The sequence below is a fragment of the Molothrus ater genome, chromosome 13, assembly GCF_012460135.2.
Source record: "Molothrus ater isolate BHLD 08-10-18 breed brown headed cowbird chromosome 13, BPBGC_Mater_1.1, whole genome shotgun sequence".
Taxonomy (NCBI): Eukaryota; Metazoa; Chordata; class Aves; order Passeriformes; family Icteridae; genus Molothrus; species Molothrus ater.
This window is the reverse complement of record NC_050490.2, coordinates 19,108,542-19,127,970: the sequence shown is the minus strand read 5'-3', so window position 1 is coordinate 19,127,970 and position 19,429 is coordinate 19,108,542. Positions and strand designations below refer to the sequence as shown.

Genomic DNA, 19,429 nt, shown 5'->3' with positions numbered 1-19,429 from the left:
TTTTATATCTTAAGAAGTACAGCACATTGAGCATATATTTATTGATACAGGTTTGGTTTTGCCACAGACTTCTTTAAAACCCAAGTTTAATCAGAAATTTTCATTTGAAATGTGCCATTTGAAGCAAATAGTTGGTATTTGTTTTATCATGTTGCAGAAGTTTTGCTATGAGCTGTCACCAACATTTATTTTATATATTATGCATTAATGGTGGGGGAAATTGCTGTTGTGAGAACACAATCCTTGATTTTTTTAATATAAAATATTCTTGAAGTTCTGCATTTGGGTAGCCCAAGACTCTGCCCTTAAAAAAGTTCAAGTTCCCACTGCAAGGATTCCAGAATCCTCATTAAAAAATAATTTAAATCATTAAACCCCTGATTTTCCCCACCAAAATGCACACAACGCAACATTTATGACCACATCTCCAAAATGACCGTTCACCCCCAAGGGTGATTGTTCCCCCAAGGGAACACCACCCAAAATCCGCAAAGGAACGAGGTGCCAACGCTTTAATTACAGGATGGCGAGGCCCACAAGCTCCCTAAATTCAGGTTTTTGTTTGTGAGGGGAAGGGGCTCCCTCGGTGGCTGCCAGCAGCTGCCACTTGCAGTGTGCTGCTGCTCTCTGCTGCTTTCCAGCGCCGCCGGAGAGCGCCGGGAGCATCCCGAGCTGCCCACGCCAGGAAATAAATATTTATTTCCAGAATGCTGACACAGTGAGGAGAAAAATCATTATAATCTCACAGGAGCCTCCGTGGGGATGGGAAAATGCTGTCTCCCAGGGATTTGCTTAGCGGGATAATTTACTCCAAAAGTAAGGAAAGAAGTTTCTGCTTGGTTAATTCCCACTGCAGAGGAAGTTGCCCAGCACAAGAAATTTTCTATTTTTGCTCTGTCACAAACACCCTGTAATGGAGTTTTGGGTCCCTCCAGCAGAACTCTGTGAAAAGAAGAGGGAGGAAAACAAGAGCTGAATATTCCCCTGAATATTGCAGTGCCAGGATGTGGATTCAGCTTTTCCTGGCCTCAGGAGGGAGGTGGGAGCTCATTCTCAGGTGTGGGATGGGTGAAAATGCCCAGCAGTGAATTAAAGTCAAGATCAGGATTCCCAATTCCTCCAGTCCTGCACTCATCCCTTTGGATAAAAGGAGGCACAGGAAGGATAGAGGCAGAAAATGCTGATTTCATTCTGGATCCTACTCAGCAGCATCTCCAATCATCTCATTATTACTAGAATTTTTCCAGCTATGTCCTAGGAATAATTTTATATATATATCTCTATATATCTCTATATATCTCTATATATCTATATCTATATATATATAAAACATAATTATATATTATATAAATAATATTATAATATTATATTGTAATAAAATATATGGTATAATTAAATAATATCTATAATATAAATAATATACTTTTTAAATGTTATAATAATATAACAAAATATATAATATTATAATAAAAATAATATAATATATAATAGAAGTAATATGTAGATAATGTATTACCTAGGAATAATGTGTATTTATTATGTAACAGGCCAGATAATTCCCATTTAACTATGAAAATATTTTGGGATACTGTTATTACCAGTGCTGTGCCACCTTACCTGTAATTCAGACACTGAGTATAAAACACACCTGGAGGAATCAGGATCTCTCTGCCAGCCCTTGGTTCACCAAATTCAATTTATCATCCCTGCTTCCTCCCTGCACCAGTTTCCAGGCTGCAATTATAAATAACAAAGGACAAATCCTCAGTTTCCTAGAGAAAATGGCACCTGATGGTTGTTTTAGGAACACACATTTTCCTGTCTTTTTGGAAAGATATAAATATCTAACTTTTATGTTGATAAACAACATATCATGGTGAAATTCACTTTTTTTTTCCCTTACAATTGCCTGTGAGTGCAGCAAACTAAATTCCCTCAGGCTGGTGAAAAATAGGTCAGCAGTGTCCAGGCTTTCTAAAGATATTCCTCCCTGAAAGGCATCTCCTGGAAAGACTCAGCAAGTGCACCATGGATAAATTCAGATTCCTTAAAAACGGCGTTCAAGCTTCCACCCAGCTCCCACTGCCCCTCCCAGGCGCTCTGCAGTTTCTCTGGAATACAAAAGGACTTGCCTGGGACCCAAATATCAGGAAATCATCTTATTTTCAGTTCACAGGGAAACTCACTGGCCTCAAGCAGATCTCTTAAAGCTCTTTTTTCACAGTAAACCCAACTCAGACTGAGAGGAAACATCACTGAAGTGAACTTAATTTACGCTAAATTAGTAAATATTTAGTTTTTGCTTTAAATTATGAATAACTTTTGAAACAGCAAACCCACCTTGGACTGAAAGAGAACATAACAACAGTAAACTTGATTTATGCTAAATGAGTAAATAGTTAGTTTTTGCTCTAAATTATGAATAACTTTTGAAAACAAGCAGATCGTGTGGTGCACAGTGACAAGGTAACCCCAGCAGTTGGGCTGTGTGTGGTTAATGATGCTCCTGCACCCCTTCAGACCAGCTCCAGGGGCTGCATAATTGTTTTTCTGTCAACCTATAAATTCTTGAGTAACAACAAAATTATTGTGATTTTTCTTCCTAAATTATTCATATCTCACAAAGTACATAAGCAGGCCCATGAATCACCGAGCATGTAACAATCATATCTAATGGCATTTCTTCTTTTAAGGAAAAAAAAACAGGTTTGACTTTGTAATCTTGCTCAAAAATCAGTGTTCTAATCTGATATTTACATTTTAAACTTGAAAGTTCCCTTGATCAAGAGTTTTTGTCTGAAGGATTGCTTTTAATCATGCTTTCCACTTTTAATTCTATTAGGATTATTAATATCACTGCAAGAAATAAATTGGGTTTATAATGAACTACAACAGGGCTCATAAACTGTGCTTAAAGTGATGCAATTACTTTCAAAATCCCTCTAAGTTGTTTGTATTCGACTTTTTAGGACTTAAATACAAAACCAACATCTTATTCTTTTCTAGAAATCATATAAATCTTTCAAGCAAGCTTGCAATATATTAGTGACCCTTTTCATTCTATATTCCCTGGCTGCAGTGCTGAAGCTGCCACTTGTTCTTAGGCGTACTTAAACTGAAAAATACAGCCCAAAATTTAAATCATGACTTCTATTTCCAGAAATAGGGAAAGAAATCAAGACAACTCTTAGACTTATTAACTCACTTTTCTGTAGTGAACATGATTAAGGGGTTACAGCAAAAGCCAATATAAATTAAATGGCCATAGTAAATAATACATGAAGCAAAATCCCCTTTGTTTCAGGAAAAGTTGCTCTGAACCAGAGGCCTAAGGGCATTCAACTATTAAAAAATACCTAAATTTCATTCAATAATAACAACATACATCAGGGAGATCTCTAATTATGGTTTGTGAGGAGATTTAGGTCAACACACAAGGTAAGGTGAGGACAGATTTAAATTCTGCCCAAGTCAATGGAAGGTCAGCAGGAGAAAAGCTCTGGATATTGCTCCAGGGAAAGAGGGGAGCAGGAAAAGAGCACCAAAACTGATTTTTCAGGCAATATGAGACTACTATTCATAAATATTTAGGAGTTCCAATCCAATCTTTAAATCCAGCATTAATTTACAGTAGGGAAAAAAAGTTAAGAACTTTGTGTTGAACTGGGTCCACCTGCAACTAGTTCATCAACTGGTGATAAAAAGAGTGATATTAAATCTAAAAATATTTAAATAAAACAAACAGCCCCAAAACTTCAGGGAAACAAACAAACCCACCAATGTTTAAGCACAATTTGGAGACAGCAGCAGATAAGGGCATTTCTTGGGGTAACTCATTAGCGCCATGGAGTCTCAGGTGAAACATTTATCAAGCATACAAAAAGGCCTAAAAGTGAAATATAGTAATTAAGAGCTGGGCTTTATCGATTGCAGGGCTTAAGTAATTTTTCAGAAGCCAGGTAAGATTTAATAAGTATAAGTAGTTAAAGATCCTGCCCTGGCTCTGCCATTAGAGTGTAATTGAAGCGGTAAAAAAGATCAGCTGAACGTGTGTTGATTACCACCTTATCTTTGAAAGGCAATTAAGCACCTCAATCATTGCAACAAGATTTGATTGTGCGGCCTTTATTGGACATTGATCTTTCAGCAGAGCAGCTGCATTTCCCATTAAGGGACAGCAGCAGAGTTTAACTGGGACACCCGAGCCCGCTGACCCGGCTCAGGGGTGACACGGCCGCTCCTGCAGCTTCAGGTGCCCACGAGGATCATTATTATTGAAAGAGGTGCTACAAGGAGGAGCCACCTGATCCTCGGCGTTTCGTTTCTCTGGAGTAGTTAAGAGAGGTGAAACAAAGCTCCGGGACGTCATCCCTCCCTCATTTAAACATCAGCAAACAGATAATTAAGGTGAGGCTTGCAGGGGGAACTAAACTTCGTTTTGAATGGGAGGCAGAGCAAATCAAATCTGTCAGAAGTCAAAAGGGTCATTTTGTGGATCAATTATTCCTGAGTGCTGCAGAATTTTTTGAGACAGGGTGGTACAAATCTTCCTGGCCTTCAGTAGCTTGCATTCAGGCCAAAACCTGAGTGGTAAGAAATAGAGGCTAAGAAGTTGGTATTTATTGGAAAACAAGAGTGAAAGTCAGATGAAACGTCTCACCTTTGAAAACAAGCAGCTGGGTTTACAGACACACATCATGAAAATGGTTTCATGATTTAATAACTCAAGTTCTCTCTTACAAACAGCTCATTTTCCCTCTGAAGAAGTGCAAGAGCTCCCACCCAAGCCCTCGTGAAAGGAATGAGCCATCCCATATTTGCACTCTGCCCTCAGACATCTCCCAGTTCATCCTTTAGCACCATCAACTTCCCAAGAGCAAGAGGTCCATTGATTTTCATGTAATACAAGAAAATATTACATTTGCTTAATTGTTACACAGTGAGATCATCGAACAAGAGATCAGGGCTCCGTTTAATGCTGCAAGCAGCACGGAACTGCAGCAATCGATAGGGCAGTTTGTCAGGGATGTTCTCCAAGGAGCCCTGCCCATCACTGCAGGGCCAGGGGGTGCTGCTGCACTTATTGGAAAACAGGTAAGCAAAGTCAGCAGTGCCCATTATCAGAAATCAAACGAGCTGCAGGGAGAGGAGCTGCAGCTCCAGTGAAGAGCTCTATTTATGGCCTGGTAATTAAAAGCCATTTTATCAACCTTGTGTTGAGCCTAAACCTTTACAGCCAGGTATTGATGAGCTCTGTGGCAGTGAATGAGCAGTGTTTGACTTTAAACTTATGGGCTGCAGTGACAATCAGCTCGAGGAAAATGCTAACTGCAATTTTTCTTATTAACGAGGGCTCTGGTAATGCCATCTCTGCTTCTTCGAGGCATTTAACTTGTGGCAAGAATATCCTCCAAAATTTAACAGTGCAAGCACTTCTCTGATTAAGGTGTTTAGTGCTGCTTTTAGAAAAGCCACATGTGTTGCTTCATTAAGTGGGAAACACTTCTGTTATCTGCAATGAAGTTAAAAAGTATTTAAATGACATTATACTGTAGTCATAGCTTGACAATCATTTATTGAGGAAAAGGGATTACCCTTCAAACCAGCCCCTACCCATTTCACATTTCTTTTTTGACCCATGAGAGCTGGAATGACCAACTTCCATCACCAGCTGTGGGATTTGGAGCTGACAGCATTAATTGCTGGCACTAAATCCCAGCACCAGCAGCAGATCCTGCACAGGTCTCCCTGTTTCCATTAATTCCAGATTTCCACTATCCAAACAGTTCCCCAAAAGCTTTTTTTTTTATTTTTGCCCAGGTTTCCAACTGATAGGAAGTCATTTTGTCATTGTTTGTGCCTAAAGCTGTGCTTGGTTACAACTGGAGAAATCAGTTATTTTGCATCCAAGAATTGAGATATTCTTGTAGTATTCTTCTCATTCTCCCCATTAATTAAAAATACCAGCAATTTGTGAATTAGCACAGGGAGCTAAATCTTCTATATCACTTAGATTTTGTACTTACCTATAAAGCAATCAAAAGAAAAATAACAGCACACATCTGGAGCTCAAGAATTGCAAATGATACCAGCACCAAATGAATTTTGGACATTTTATTTAAATATCATTTCAAGAGATGTAATACAGCCACTTTGCACTTGTTTTAAGATGGGGTTTTTCCTCCCCAAAGGCTCTTCCAAGTGATGGTGACCACTCAGTGCCAAGGATTTATTCAGACACAGTTACACCTGTGACAATTAGTTCAATATGAAATATCTAGACAGGATCTACACCTGAGCAGCTTTATCTTGTCAGGGACATTCTGGAAATGTCAGTGCATTCACAGTTTCCTTGCCCACAGGCTACAATTCAGTTCTCTAAGTTGATAAATGATAAAATGCTCTTGAAATGATCACAAGTTTGTCCAGCAGCACCAGTCCCTGACTTCCAGACATACCCTCAGAAATTCTAATTCTTCAGCTTCACACCTCTGCAAAAATAAATCTCTCACGACCAAAATGTCCAGGCAGCTTCCTGAAACAGCACACTGAGTATGAGAACACAGTATAAAAACCAAATTTTTTTAGGTTTTTTTAGTCAAAGGCAGCAGATATTTGTAGCACAGAACCCACCAGAGGACAGCTATTCAGTTCAGTACATGGCTCCTTCATCTTCTTTATTTAGAAAATAAATAGTGACTGGGCCATGGCTGGTGTGAACAGTCTCTGTGACACGGGCAAAGAACCAGGAGCCAATTCCATACAGCAAAGTTGGGATGCCTGAGGAGAGATAAAAACACGTTACACACACACAGAGTGAAATCCAAACTGCAAATTCAGAGCGAGGAATGGGGGCTCCAAAATGAACTGAGAGGGAAAGTATCCCTGGAAAAGCTGCCTTAGAAATCTTTTGTCTTTATTTAAATGCAGCAATCAGTGCTCAACACCTTTCCTGTTGACACAAGGCAGGAAGCAGCAATAAGCAGGAATTATCAGAAAAAGAAAACAGGAGGAGAACAACATGAAAAGAAATGAAACATTGCCATGTATACGTGATTTCTAGTGATTAAATATATATATTTATCTTCAAATACTAAACCCAAACTCCCAGAATATCCACTTAAGTTATTGGAGTCTATGTCAGAGCAGAAATTTTAAAAATAGGCAGTGAATCCATAGATCAACATGAAGCTGCTCTGGGGAAAATCAGATCAGCAGTCAAAACCACCAGCTGCAACAGAACTGCAATGGGCAAAAAGGTTTATATATATATATACATATATATTTAAAGAGACATGTTTTAGCCTTGCCAATTTATCCATCTATTACAGACAATATTCTGTTTGTTACAGAGGAAAAACCAGAGCTGGATTTAGGCCCTGAGTTCAGAAACACCAAATTTAACATGCTTGAAGCTAAGTGCATAAGCAGGATTCTGAGGGAAATAAATTGCCTTCTTAATCATGTTTTCCAATCATTTAAATATGAAACATGAAGGGTGGTTGTGAGAAAAACAAAGGTGTGACTGGGTGGAGGGAAAAAGCAAGTCAGATTTAAAGGAGTTACTAAGAAATCAATCTTTTTGATTATATTTTCTCACTACGTCAGCCTAGAAAGGTCAGAAAATTAAGAGCAGCAGACATGTTTTGAAAAACTCACTGAAGGCTTGCGGAGAAAAGGAAATTTTAAAAAATTAAACACGAAAATAAAGAATGCATGAAATATTATGGCACTGGCACTGTCCATGGTGGTGTTCAAATAAGCATTGAATCTGCAGCCAAAATTCTGGAATAATATACTTCAAAACTTAACTATATCTACTTTTATACTAATAAGGTGCTGATAAAGCCTTTTTATTACAAGGATTTCTATTCCGACAGCACGTTAGGATCCAAGCAGGCTGACCATTCCTGCACCAGACACTGCCTGAAAGAGTTTCGCTCCAGAATTGCTCAGAGGACAAAAGTTCCTCCCCGGCAGGCGGATTTCCAGCTGGAAAACGCTCCCTGCCAAAGGCGAGAGCGGCGTGAATCCCACCAGGGCGATCTGTGCCTGTCACAGCGCCCAGAGCAACACCAGCCCGGCCTGAGCCCCGACAGACAGGGCCGAGTTAGGGCTCTGCCCTGCCTGAGCACACGGCTCCCAACTCCTGGGCCGAGAGGGAAAGGAGGGAACGGAGAAAGGGGAGGAGGAGAGAAGGGAAAGGAGAGAGGGAGAGAGAGGAGAGGAGTAAGGAGAAAGGGCGAGGGGGAAGAGACGGAGGAGAAGGGAAAGGAGAAAAAGAGGGGACAGGAGAGAAAGAGAGGAACGAGGAAAAGAGAGGAGAAAGCGAGGGACAGGGGAAAGAGAGGCGAAAGTGAGGGACAGGGGAAAGAGAGGAGAAAGTGAAGGACAGGGGAAAGAGAGGCGAAAGTGAGGGACAGGGGAAAGAGAGGAGAAAGTGAAGGACAGGGGAAAGAGAGGCGAAAGTGAGGGACAGGGGAAAGAGAGGAGAAGGTGAGGGACAGGGGAAAGAGAGGAGAAAGTGAAGGACAGGGGAAAGAGAGGCGAAAGTGAGGGACAGGAAGAGAGGAGAAAGTGAGAGACAGGGGAAAGAGAGGAGAAGGTGAGGGACAGGGGAAAGAGAGGAGAAAGTGAGGGACAGGGGAAAGAGAGGAGAAGGTGAGGGACAGGGGAAAGAGAGGAGACGGTGAGGAGGAGCGACAGAGAGAAAGAGAAGCAAAAGGAGACGGAGAGGGAGCGGAGCTGCCCAGTCCGAGCCGCGGTCCCGTCCCCCTCAGGCCGCGCCCCTCAGGGCGCCGCTCCGGGCCGGACTCACCGGCGTTGAGCACCTTGAGGGCGGTGAAGAAGGCGTCCTGCAGCGCCAGGTCCTGCGGAGCGGCACGGGAGCAGTGGTACTTGATGAAGGGGAAGCAGCCGGTGCGCAGCACCAGGTAGTTGGCGCCGTCCACGGGCCAGTTGAAGTGCGAGAGGCCGAACTGGTCGTTGTGCACCGCGCTGTACTTGACGCAGAACGAGGTCCAGTGGGGCAGGCGGCGCTGCCGCAGGTGCTGGCTCAGCACCTCGGAGGCGGCGGGCCGGGCCGGGGACGGAGCCCGGCCCCGCCACAGCAGCAGCGCCACGGCCGCGCCGTGCAGCCGCCGCAGCAGCGCCCGCATCCCGCGGGGCTCCGCGCCTGCGCCCGCAGCGCGCCTGCGCCGCCCGGGGGCGGGAACCGAGCGGGAATGGCCCCGGGAATGGGGCAGGAATTGCCCGGGGAACAGAGCGGGAATCACCTGGGAATGGAGAGGGAATGGTCCTGGGAACAGAGCGGGACAGCGGCCCGGAAATTGAACGGGAATTGAACAGTCTGGGCCCCTCTCTTCGGGAAGGACACTGAGGGGCTGGAGTCTGTCCAGGGAGGGGAACGGAGTTGGGAAGGGGCTGGAGCCCCAGGAGAGGCTGAGGGAGCTGGAAAGGGGCTCAGCCTGGAGAAAAGGGGGATCAGGGGGGACCTTGTGGCTCTGCACAGCTCCTGACAGGAGGGGACAGCCGGGGGGGAACAGGGACAGGAGGAGGACATCGCCTTGAGCTGCACCGGGGGAGGCTCAGGTGGACATTGGGAGGAATTTCTTCCCAGAAAGGCGGATTAGACATTGGGGCTGCCCAGGGAGGTTTGCAGTGCCCATCCCTGGGGGTGTCCCAGGAATTCCTGGGGGTGGCACTCGGGCCTCTGGGCTGGGGACGAGGTGGGGATGGGCACAGCTGGGACTCGGTGACCTTGGGGGGCTTTTCCAGCCTCGGCGATCCTGGGGTTCCGTGACAGACACACCGAGACTGCGCTGGAGCTGCCCGTGCTGAGGGCATGAACCACCCTGAGCCCTGCACGGAGCGAGGAGGAGAGGGAGCATCAGCACAAAATGGACAATCACGTTTTTAGAAAGGTTTTGTTGACACCGACGTGCTGAGGGAGCACCTGCAGCACCACCCAGGCTCAGGAGTGTGTCCAGCTGCGCTGGCTTTACCTGGCAGACCTCCCCAGAAGCCTTCAAGCGTCGGACCCCTTCAGAGAAATATTTTTAAATCACAGTCTATATTCCATTTTTCTAATTAAAAGCTGAGGTTTTGAACCATTTAACATTCTGTTTGAGAGGGGGGGGGAAAGTCCAGAAAACTGAGAAATGGAAACAGATTTTTTCTTTCAATAATTGCAAGCAATATCTCAAATTCAGCAATCTTAGACCATGGAGCTATCCAGTATGAACATGCTAACTAATCAATTACTCCCCAACAATATGCCCTGATTATTTACTGTACTACATGTGTGTAGAACAAGTAATTATTAATCATCACCAGCAACAAATTTCCCCTTCAAGTTCACCTCCCTGTAATTAATAGAGCATATAGTTTAGCTCTGATATCTTTCTTTAGTGGTGGCTGAGGATGGAAAAGTTGGAATGTGGTACTGTGCTGAAGGGTTGAAATAAAGTATTGAACCTTAAAAGTCATACAATGCTGTTGTGTTTCATTAATTACATTAATGAAGGTTGTCAATGGTTGTAGTTCTTAATCTTTTGTTCTTCATCAATATAACAAGTACTGCAGTCTAAAATGAAATACAGAGGATCTCTACAGTGTAACAGGGGGTGCCTCAGAGCTACAGTATCCCAGTGTTAAATGGATTTTATATGAAGTTTTAAGGATAGCCTTAAAAATCCAGGGATTTGTTACCTTAACCTAGAGGGAAGGTGGTGAATTCTCCTGATCTTGAGGTGCTGGCGATCTTCCAGGAAAGAGGGAGGGTAAACATTTCATTTCAGAAGACATCTGGAAGTGGTTGTGTTGATAAACTGCTTTTTTTTTTTTTGCTGTTGTTTTTCTCTGTGCTCAGAGTTGTCATGCTAAATGTGGAAATGTGGGCTAAAAGCTTTTTTAATTTCTTTTACCCAGGGCTTTAAACCCAACTACCTAAAACAGGAGACCCAGTTTCCAGTCTCATCAACTCCAGGTAGCTCTTTCAGGAGAATGACCTGGTCTGTGCTACACTGAATTCTGGCTGAAACAAAATCCACCAAGTGCTGCCAGTTAAACAAACACCTCAATTTCCAGCTCTGACTCCTGGGGAGCACAAATCCTTTCTTTTAATTGTCTGCAGCCTCTGCAGTTGCTGCCAAACCTGCTGGCCCTCACCTGCTTCCACGAGCATTCCTCCACTCCCTGCAGCTGAGGAGCCAGCTCCAGCTTTTGCCCAAATCTGGCATTTTTTGGGGCAGTTTCTGATGAGAAGCCACACTTGGGCCGCCTTTAATCTTTTGCTTCACACTTGTTCTGTTTTTCTTCCCACCCAGCTCGTGTTCTGAAATTCAATCTACAGTTCAACAACTCTATAACTCTTTTAATGAGTGGGAATAAATAATCCAGTAGTGTGAACAGAATGATATCCCCGCCTTTTTAACAATATTAGAATTTCATTTTAAATCTGCAGCATTGCTAAAAAAACCACATTTTTGGCACCAGCAGCATGGGAGCTGAATGTGAGAGACTGCAGAGCAGTTTTCAATCCTTCCATCAGCTCAAGGCTCAGAAGTGTTAGTAGTAATTAAAAACTTTTTTTCCCCCCCCTCAAAATACATTTCACACTTTGCACACGCTGTGAAATCTCTCTCACCACGGGAACTTTCAGGTCACTTGTTTCCTGCAAAAACAGGTACAGTTTTCTTTTGTCAGGGCAGAACAAAGGCAGAAGGAAGTGCAGGTTTCATTTCCTCCTAGGACACTGCAGTCTATCAAGTGCCAGTGAACTAATGAGCCTCTCAGACCTTATGTTGTTCTGGCTTGGATCAAGGCTTCCTTTTCCTTAACCCTTTGCAAACCAGCTCAAGTGCAGCTAAATTCCACCTTGGCAAAGTCTCTGTGAGCTCTGGGCTATCCAAACCCAGCACCACGTTGATGTAAAACAGCAATAAAACCGGGAAATAAAAATACTCCTGTGGATTTTTATTTGAAGCAGTAACCAGCATTTATGCAAACGTTTTCATCTGCAATGAATTAATTCTGTGATCAAAGTAGAAGAGGAACAAACTCCACAGAAAATAATGTCTCATGCTGAGGGATCAAAGATTTGCTATCAGAAAAACTGGGTGCTGATCTCGTGCAACTGCTTGGTATTGTTTAGTATTTGTGTTAAAACTGGTTTTGCCTGAGCTTTTTGGGAACTAATCCCAAGGATACTTGCCATTCCTAGGATAAAAGCTCCATGCAGTGGGATCTGCTCTTCCTTAGTAAAATGTGGAATGCGTTATCTGTTGGGATATTAAAGATTTGATGGATAAAGGTGATTTTACAAATATAATGTTGTCCTTTAACAACAGTGCACAGCAGTTGTGACCAAAAGGGTCACCAGTGTCCAAAATACAGATGGACAGACCTGCAAAAGTCATGGAATTCTGGGAATCACAGTGCAAGGAGAATTCTATTGATGAATTAGTGCTATTACTGTTCTTTTTGATAATTTCAAAATGACCACGAAAGAACTGCTGCAAAAGTCTTTAGATAACAGAAAAAGCAGCATAACAACAGAGATGGCTCTGCAGAGGAATGTGGGTTTCTGGGATTACTGATGAAGTGGGGTTTAAATTAAAGCATTTATAGGCAAAAGATCCATGGAATAGTTCAAGTTGGAAGGGACCTTAAAAATCATCCAGATGCAACCCCCTTGCCATGGCAGGGACACCTTCCCCTGTCCCAGGTGCTCCCAGCCCCAATGTCCAGCCTGGCCTTGGGCACTGCCAGGGATCCAGGGGCAGCCAAGCTGCTCTGGGCACCTGTGCCAGGGAAGGATTCCTTCCTGAGATCTCAGCTAGCCCCAATCTCCTTCAGTTTGAAGCCATTGCCCCTTGTCCTGGCACCCCAGGTGCTCCTGAGTGCTCTCTCTCCATCTTCACCCTGAGCTCAGCCCAGAGCTTCTCCTGTGCAGGTGAACAAGCCCAGCTGTGCCAGCCTTTCCTCCCAGCAGAGCTGCTCCGTCCCTCTGCCCATCCTGGCAGCCTCTGCACTCCCTTCCTTTCAGTGCTCAGTATTTCAGCCTGTTGGAAAGGGAATTTGGGCTCCCAGGGCTCTTCTCAGAGGATCTGCTCCTCCTGCTCGGAGTCGGTGACAAAGGCAGCACGACCCCATTAACGAGATTTTAACCCACACGCTGAACTCCAGGAATGACAACAGGGACACGAGGAGCATTAGGATGATCCTGTGCTTTCCAGCAAGAAAGGTGGGATGTTCCCAGTGCCACAGGCAGGAACCACAGAGATTTTCTGTCTCAGTTAATGTTACTTCACACACCAGCTCAGAAGGAAAACCAAACCTGTTCTTACAGATGAGGAAGAGTTTCCAGAAGCATAAGGAATGAGGCACTTGAACATTTTCTGTTAACTATTCTGTCAGAGCATCTGCTTCCCAAGGTTGCTCTTCTTCCAATCTCAGTTTGTTTTCTGCTGTAACTCCTAGAATTGCTTCAATATCTCGAATTGCCATCTGTAACAGATTCCAGGAATACAAGTTATTTAATGGGCATTATAATGGAATCCAGCAGCCAGGGTGCACAGCTGGCAGTGCCTGCCTTGAAGAGGTAACAGGGTTACACAGGACAGGATGCACCAATTAAATTTAATATTGCTTTGGAGACACTGGGGGGAATTATTAGTAAATATGTACAAATCCCAGGTAAATAAAAATACAGTTTGTACTCCTAATTAACTAACAGGTGTTTTATTTCACATATGTTCATGCACAATGGAGAAAACTTCTCTTTTTTATTTTTCCTCAGTGGTTGCTTTTCATTCCCTCATATTGAAAAATGGGATTTTTTGTTGTTGTTGTTGTTGCTTATTCTGTAACATGTTGAAATTTAATTATGTCTTCCCCAAAATCTGTCATTTCACACTCTACTGGAAAATCCAGTCAGGGTGGAAAGAATCTGCTATAAATTATGTGACATGACTGAAGATACAAATCTAACAGAGCGTTCCCCTCCACCTCTCACAAAACACACACGGCATCTTGGAAAGTTTTGATAAAGTTAAAGGTGCTGCAGCTCAGCAAAAAAGAGGCTCCCTGTGGGCAGCTGAGCAATTCTGTGGAATCAAAAGCAGCTTTGTGAGGAGGGCTTGTCCCAGGGCAGGGGTTGGGTTGATGATTCTTTGCTGGCTCTGGCAGGAAGGTGGGGGAACCTCCCCAGGGTGAGCCCCTGTGCTTTGTCCTCCCCCTCGGAGCATCCAGGGATGGGCACGTTCCAACAGCACAGAAAATTGGGAACAAAACCCACTTGGGAAAGGGATGGCGGGGTGAGGGTGGGAAGGAACGGATTAGTGGCTGCCTGCTGAAAAGAAATGAGTGTTAATAATCCAGGCAGTTATTACCAACTGAGAGATTTGTTTCTAATTTAAGATCCTTACCTTGATGGTGTCCCTTTAAAATAAAGCAGGCAATTGTGACAGAACTGTGTGAGGCAGTGCCAACAGCTCCTTTGCTCTTCCAAAGGACACTCAGGAGCATTAGATTACAAATAATTTCACGCTCAAGGATGTCTCTTTTCAAAGAAAAAGTTTCAAACTTAAATTTAACTAACGGGTTCCGTGGGAGACCCACTACACTGACCCAGACACTGTAAACCACACACAGCCAGTGATAAAAAAGGAATGGTTTAGCACTTGTTTATGATCCAGCATGAGGTATTTGCAGGCCTTGTACAGAAATTAACCAGGATCGTTAGTTAATTAACACCTCACCTTAAAATTGGTCTCGCCTTGCATATTAGGTGCTGATATTTCTTGATGGATGATGAAGAGATTGCGAGCAAAGGTCAGGAGGACCCCCTGGAGATCCTCTCCGATTGTTCTGTTAATGATATCCAAACAAATGAGTTTACCAATGATTCCCTTCACATGCTTAAAAACAATCGCCCTCTCATTTCTGCCTGCCTGGTGCTGGAATTTAATGAGGATTTTCAATCTCACAAGGTGAAAATCTTCAGGGAGATATGAAAGATGAGGCTCCATTTTAACTTGTCAACGGGAAGGATTTGTGTAATAAATAATTTTTATTAATCAACTTAGCAGAAGTAAGCAGAGAGGTTTCAGCTACTCCAAGTAAAAGGTGACTGCTGAGGGAGGACTGAGGAGGCAGAACACTTGAAACACCCACATCACTTGGGAAAAACTTGCTTCAGCCTAAAATTTGGGAAAGACATTTCAGCAGGATCAACATTCCTTGGATTGCTGCAGCTTTGGAGGCTCTGGTTTGCCAGTGGTGCACACAGACTCCCCAGACCTTACGGAACAGGGAATTACACTGAGGAATAATGTGCCTCATGCACTGGAATCGACCACAGATCTCTGATGGAATGAAATGTGTAATTCTCAGAGATGTTTCAGGTATTTCAGTTACTTCATAAGCTCCAACTCCTATAATCTTGAAAATATTTCCCAATCAAGGCTATGAAGTTGCACTGAAAATGCGATGGCAGTCAACAGGAACCGTCTTTGTTGCAAGTTGAGTTTATTTCTTCTTCTCCTACTACCAAAAATCAGATTTTCCCTTCCTGCAGAGGCCTTTTCTGTGCTGGGAGATCGTTAGCAGATCCCATTTCTGCCCTCCCTCTCCTTTTTAGTCTTTCCATGTCAGTCATGCTCTCCAGAACTCTAAACATTTTCATTGCCTCCCTCTCACAGAACAGCAGGATTTCTTCCAGTATCTCCCAGGATACTCTGTTTATCTTTTTCCACAGGAAAAAGACATTGTTTAATTCACAGATCCTGCTCCCAAAACCTCCTTGTTCCTCATATTCATTACTGCTCTCTAAAGGTAATTTCTTCCACCTGGTTCCAACCATACCTAATTCTATTTCTCAAATTGTTCCTTCAATTTGTGGAGATCATTTTGAATTCCATTCCTGCCCTCCAGAACACTTGCAGGCACATCCAGCACTTGAAGAAGCTGTTTTGTTATCCAGGTCATTAATGAAATAGCTGCAGCACCAAAGGAATACAGAACAGGCTGAGAGCACAACGCTTCAGCTCCTCACTCATTACATCCTATTTGGCCAGGAAACTTGGGCAAGAACAATATAAAAAGGCATTAAACTTCACCCTCCTTTGCCTCCTGGAAGTCAGGCTTTTAATAATGTTGCCTGTAGGAGTAAGGCTGTGCTAATCCATTGCTCCTGAAGGGAATGCAGCTCTCCTAAAGCCAATTCCAGCAGCTCCTGAGCCTGCAGTGCCACCAGCCCCTGAGCTCAGCACAGCCCTGGCCTTCTTTTATTGCTGAAACGCTGAAATCCACCCAAAAACTGCCCCAAAGGCCACTCCTGGGAGAGGTCAGGGCTCTTGTCACTGGCCTTTGTCACTCCCTGCACGCCCAGGGTGTCCCCAGCTCTTTGTCACCCTGGCTTAGGGACAGTCACACTTCCATCATTCCCAATCTGTGTCCCAGGGTGTCCCCAGCTCTTTGTCACCCTGGTTTAGGGACAGTCACACTTCCATCATTCCCAATCTGTGTCCCAGGGTGTCCCCAGCTCTTTGTCACCCTGGGTTAGGGACATTCCCCACTTCCATCATTCCCAATCTGTGTCCCAGAGTGTCCCCAGCTCTTTGTCACCCCGGGTTAAGGACAGTCACACTTCCATCATTCCCAATCTGTGTCCCAGAGTGTCCCCAGCTCTTTGTCACCCCGGGTTAAGGACAGTCACACTTCCATCATTCCCAATCTGTGTCCCAGAGTGTCCCCAGCTCTTTGTCACCCCGGGTTAAGGACAGTCACACTTCCATCATTCCCAGTCTGTGTCCCAGAGTGTCCCCAGCTCTTTGTCACCCTGGGTTAGGGACATTCCCCACATCATTCCCAGTCTGTGTCCCAGAGTGTCCCCAGCTCTTTGTCACCCTGGCTTAGGGACAGTCACACTTCCATCATTCCCAGGCTGTGTCCCAGGGTGTCCCCAGCTCTTTGTCACCCTGGCTTAGGGACACCCCACACTTACATCATTCCCAGGCTGTGTCGCTTCTGGTCTTCATACAACACAAAAACTGTTCCCTGTTTCTCCTGTTAATTAAGACAAAATTGCTTTATTTATTCCTAAAATAGTGGGAATTGTAATAAATGTGTCACAGTAAGTACACACCCAAACTAAGGAGGGCTGGTTTGGGAGTGTGTGTAAGGAATTCTCGCTCAGTTTAAATAGATTATTGTTTTAACTTATTGTAGAGAATACAATAAATGCAGCAGAGTCTATCCCACAGCAAGTGTTTGGGTTTCAAAGCAGTAAGAGATGGTCAAAAGTATCTCAAAAATTATCTCCTTACACAGTTATTCTTATCAAAAAGCAGGTTAACCCCTTTAAAGTCTTACACAAACTTAAATTGAAAGAAAATTATGTTTATGTGGCACTTGAGGACATGGCTTAGTGGTGAACATGGGGGTGGTGGGTTGATGATTGGATGATGTCAGAAGTCTTTTTCAACCCTAACAATTCCACGATTTATGATTTACATTGCCGGAAGTGGTTTTATCATAAAGGAATTTACAAACAAAAATTCTGCAGAACGAATATCACATTTGTCTCATCTTTCCTGTTCATACCTGGAGGTCAAATCCAATCCCATGAGCTTTGCAGACGTGGAAGAGGAGGCCGTAGGAGATCCCTGAGAGGCTGGAATGCCTCAGCTGGCTGCTGGCCACGGCACACCAGGGGCTGCTGGGGGCAGGCTGCAGAGAACACCCCAGGGTTGCTCATTGTCACACCAGCTCGTGTCAGAGCCCAACAGCTAAATGCTGAATTACTGCCTTTTCACCCAGGGCTCCTCCTTTTCACACCATTCATACCAGAACCCAACAGCTAAATGCCAAACTATTGACTGACTTCTCACACGGGATGGAGGGACAGGACAAGAAATGGCTTCAGACTGATTGGGTGGGGTTCGGTGGGACATTGGGAAGAAAGTGTTCCCTGGAATGGAATTCCCAGAGCAGCTGGGGCTGCCCCTGCATCCCTGGAATGTCCCAGGCCAGGCTGGACACTGGGGCTGGGAGCAGCCTGGGACAGGGGAAGGTGTCCCTGCCATGGCAGGGCTGGGATGGGGATGAGCTCAAAGTTCCTTTCCAACCCAGACCATCCTGGGGTCCTGTGGTTCCGTAAATGCTTTTTGCCGGTGAACTCAGTGTGGAGTAAGGCTCCATTTGGAGGAATCCCTGTTCCTCGCAGGCTGTGCTGGACACAGACATTTCCATAAACCCCTGTTTGACAGGTCAGACCCACAGAATTGCTCCATGAACCACATTTTGGTGTTTTCACAGCTTCAGTGGTCACTGAGCTCTGTGAGAGCACTGAATCCAGCCTGGCTCTGGACATCCCAGGGATCCAGGGGCAGCCACAGCTGCTCTGGGCACCTGTGCCAGGGTCTGTCCACCCCCAGGGAGGAATTTATTCCCAATATTTATTCCACCTGGCCCTGCCCTCTCTCCCCCTTGGATAAAGGTTGGTGCTGTATCAAGTTTAAACTATCACCAGTGCCAGAAGAACAGAGATGTTGCTCTGAGGAGCTCTGAGCAGAGCAGTTCTAAATCAGGGTTTTCCTGGTGGTACTTTTAATGTCCCTGGGAGCAGGTACACTGCACATCAAAGCCTGTAATTTACAGTATTTTCCCTAAAATGATATTTGTTTTGACATTGACTCATTTAAGTTGACATAGCTGAAATCCTGATCTAATACATCTCTGCCTGAAAATTAATCATGTTTATAATATTCTGAGAATTAATAACACCCATTGCTCAAGTCATTAACTTAAAAAAGGAGCTTCCAAAATCTGTTTCTCTGCAGTAGGGGACCAAAAATAAATGAATGCTTGATAAAATAATCCAAGCAGCAGTTTAACAAGCGTAAACTTGAATGTGGCTGCAATAACACAGAACTATTGTTTAAGGGTTGGCATCAGGTTGATGAGGTGCTTATTTCAGCTACAAAGCATGCATACACATGCATAATGAACTGCAGGATGAATTATTAATGTGTTGCTTATTTAGCCTCATCTGTCTAGAAGATAATGTATCCTAACTATAATGAGTGATTGGTTTTGTACATAATTACAGGAGCAGCAGTATCTAGGAAATTTGTTCTTTCAAAGAAGGAGTTCTAAAAATAAAATCCTCGCACAAACTGCAGGGCTGCTCCATTTTATCAAAATCAGCCCTACCAGCATGGAGAATATCTAATAAATTAAAAGGGACAGAATCATTATTAACATCATAATTTTACACAAAGTGTTTTACTTAATCATTCATTACAGATCATGTGCAGTAAAAACATTTGTCTCTTGGTTTGTTTCTTTTTCTCTTTTCCTGGGAGACTGCAGGCTTGTAGTTAACTCTTCAGGAGATAAAAATCTCAGAAATACAGAAAGAATT

The 19,429-nt window shown here is 43.9% G+C and overlaps 2 protein-coding genes across 10 annotated transcripts in view; both read right to left on the bottom strand.

Annotated features, from left to right (window-relative positions):
- Positions 1-28: 28 nt before the first annotated feature.
- C13H15orf61 (chromosome 13 C15orf61 homolog) lies at positions 29-9,158 on the bottom strand. Of its 4 annotated transcripts, none has more exons than XR_004980922.2 (4): positions 8,819-9,158; positions 6,634-6,780; positions 1,618-1,734; positions 29-942 (listed from the first exon to the last, which is right to left on the bottom strand). XR_004980922.2 is itself a non-coding variant. In XM_036389960.2 (3 exons), exons 1-2 carry the CDS (start codon positions 9,156-9,158, stop codon positions 6,653-6,655), a joined length of 468 nt encoding a protein of 155 aa, XP_036245853.1. In that variant the 3' UTR covers positions 6,100-6,535; positions 6,634-6,652. The 4 variants fall into 4 exon arrangements, 2 of the variants coding, with proteins under 2 accessions (XP_036245853.1, XP_036245852.1); XR_004980923.2 differs by having other exon boundaries at positions 1,649-1,734; XM_036389960.2 differs by lacking the exons at positions 29-942; positions 1,618-1,734 and adding an exon at positions 6,100-6,535.
- Positions 9,159-11,961: 2,803 nt separating this feature from the next.
- IQCH (IQ motif containing H) overlaps positions 11,962-19,429 on the bottom strand; it is a 53,396-nt gene continuing 45,928 nt past the window's right edge. For all 6 annotated transcript variants that reach the window (XM_054516248.1, XM_054516249.1, XM_054516247.1 and 3 more), the window contains 4 exons: positions 17,608-17,733; positions 17,009-17,070; positions 14,763-14,871; positions 11,962-13,509 (listed from right to left, as the gene is read on the bottom strand). In XM_054516248.1, coding sequence (XP_054372223.1) covers positions 13,408-13,509; positions 14,763-14,871; positions 17,009-17,070; positions 17,608-17,733 — 399 coding nt within the window. In that variant the 3' untranslated portion in view covers positions 11,962-13,407. The remainder of the gene's footprint in view (positions 13,510-14,762; positions 14,872-17,008; positions 17,071-17,607; positions 17,734-19,429) is intronic.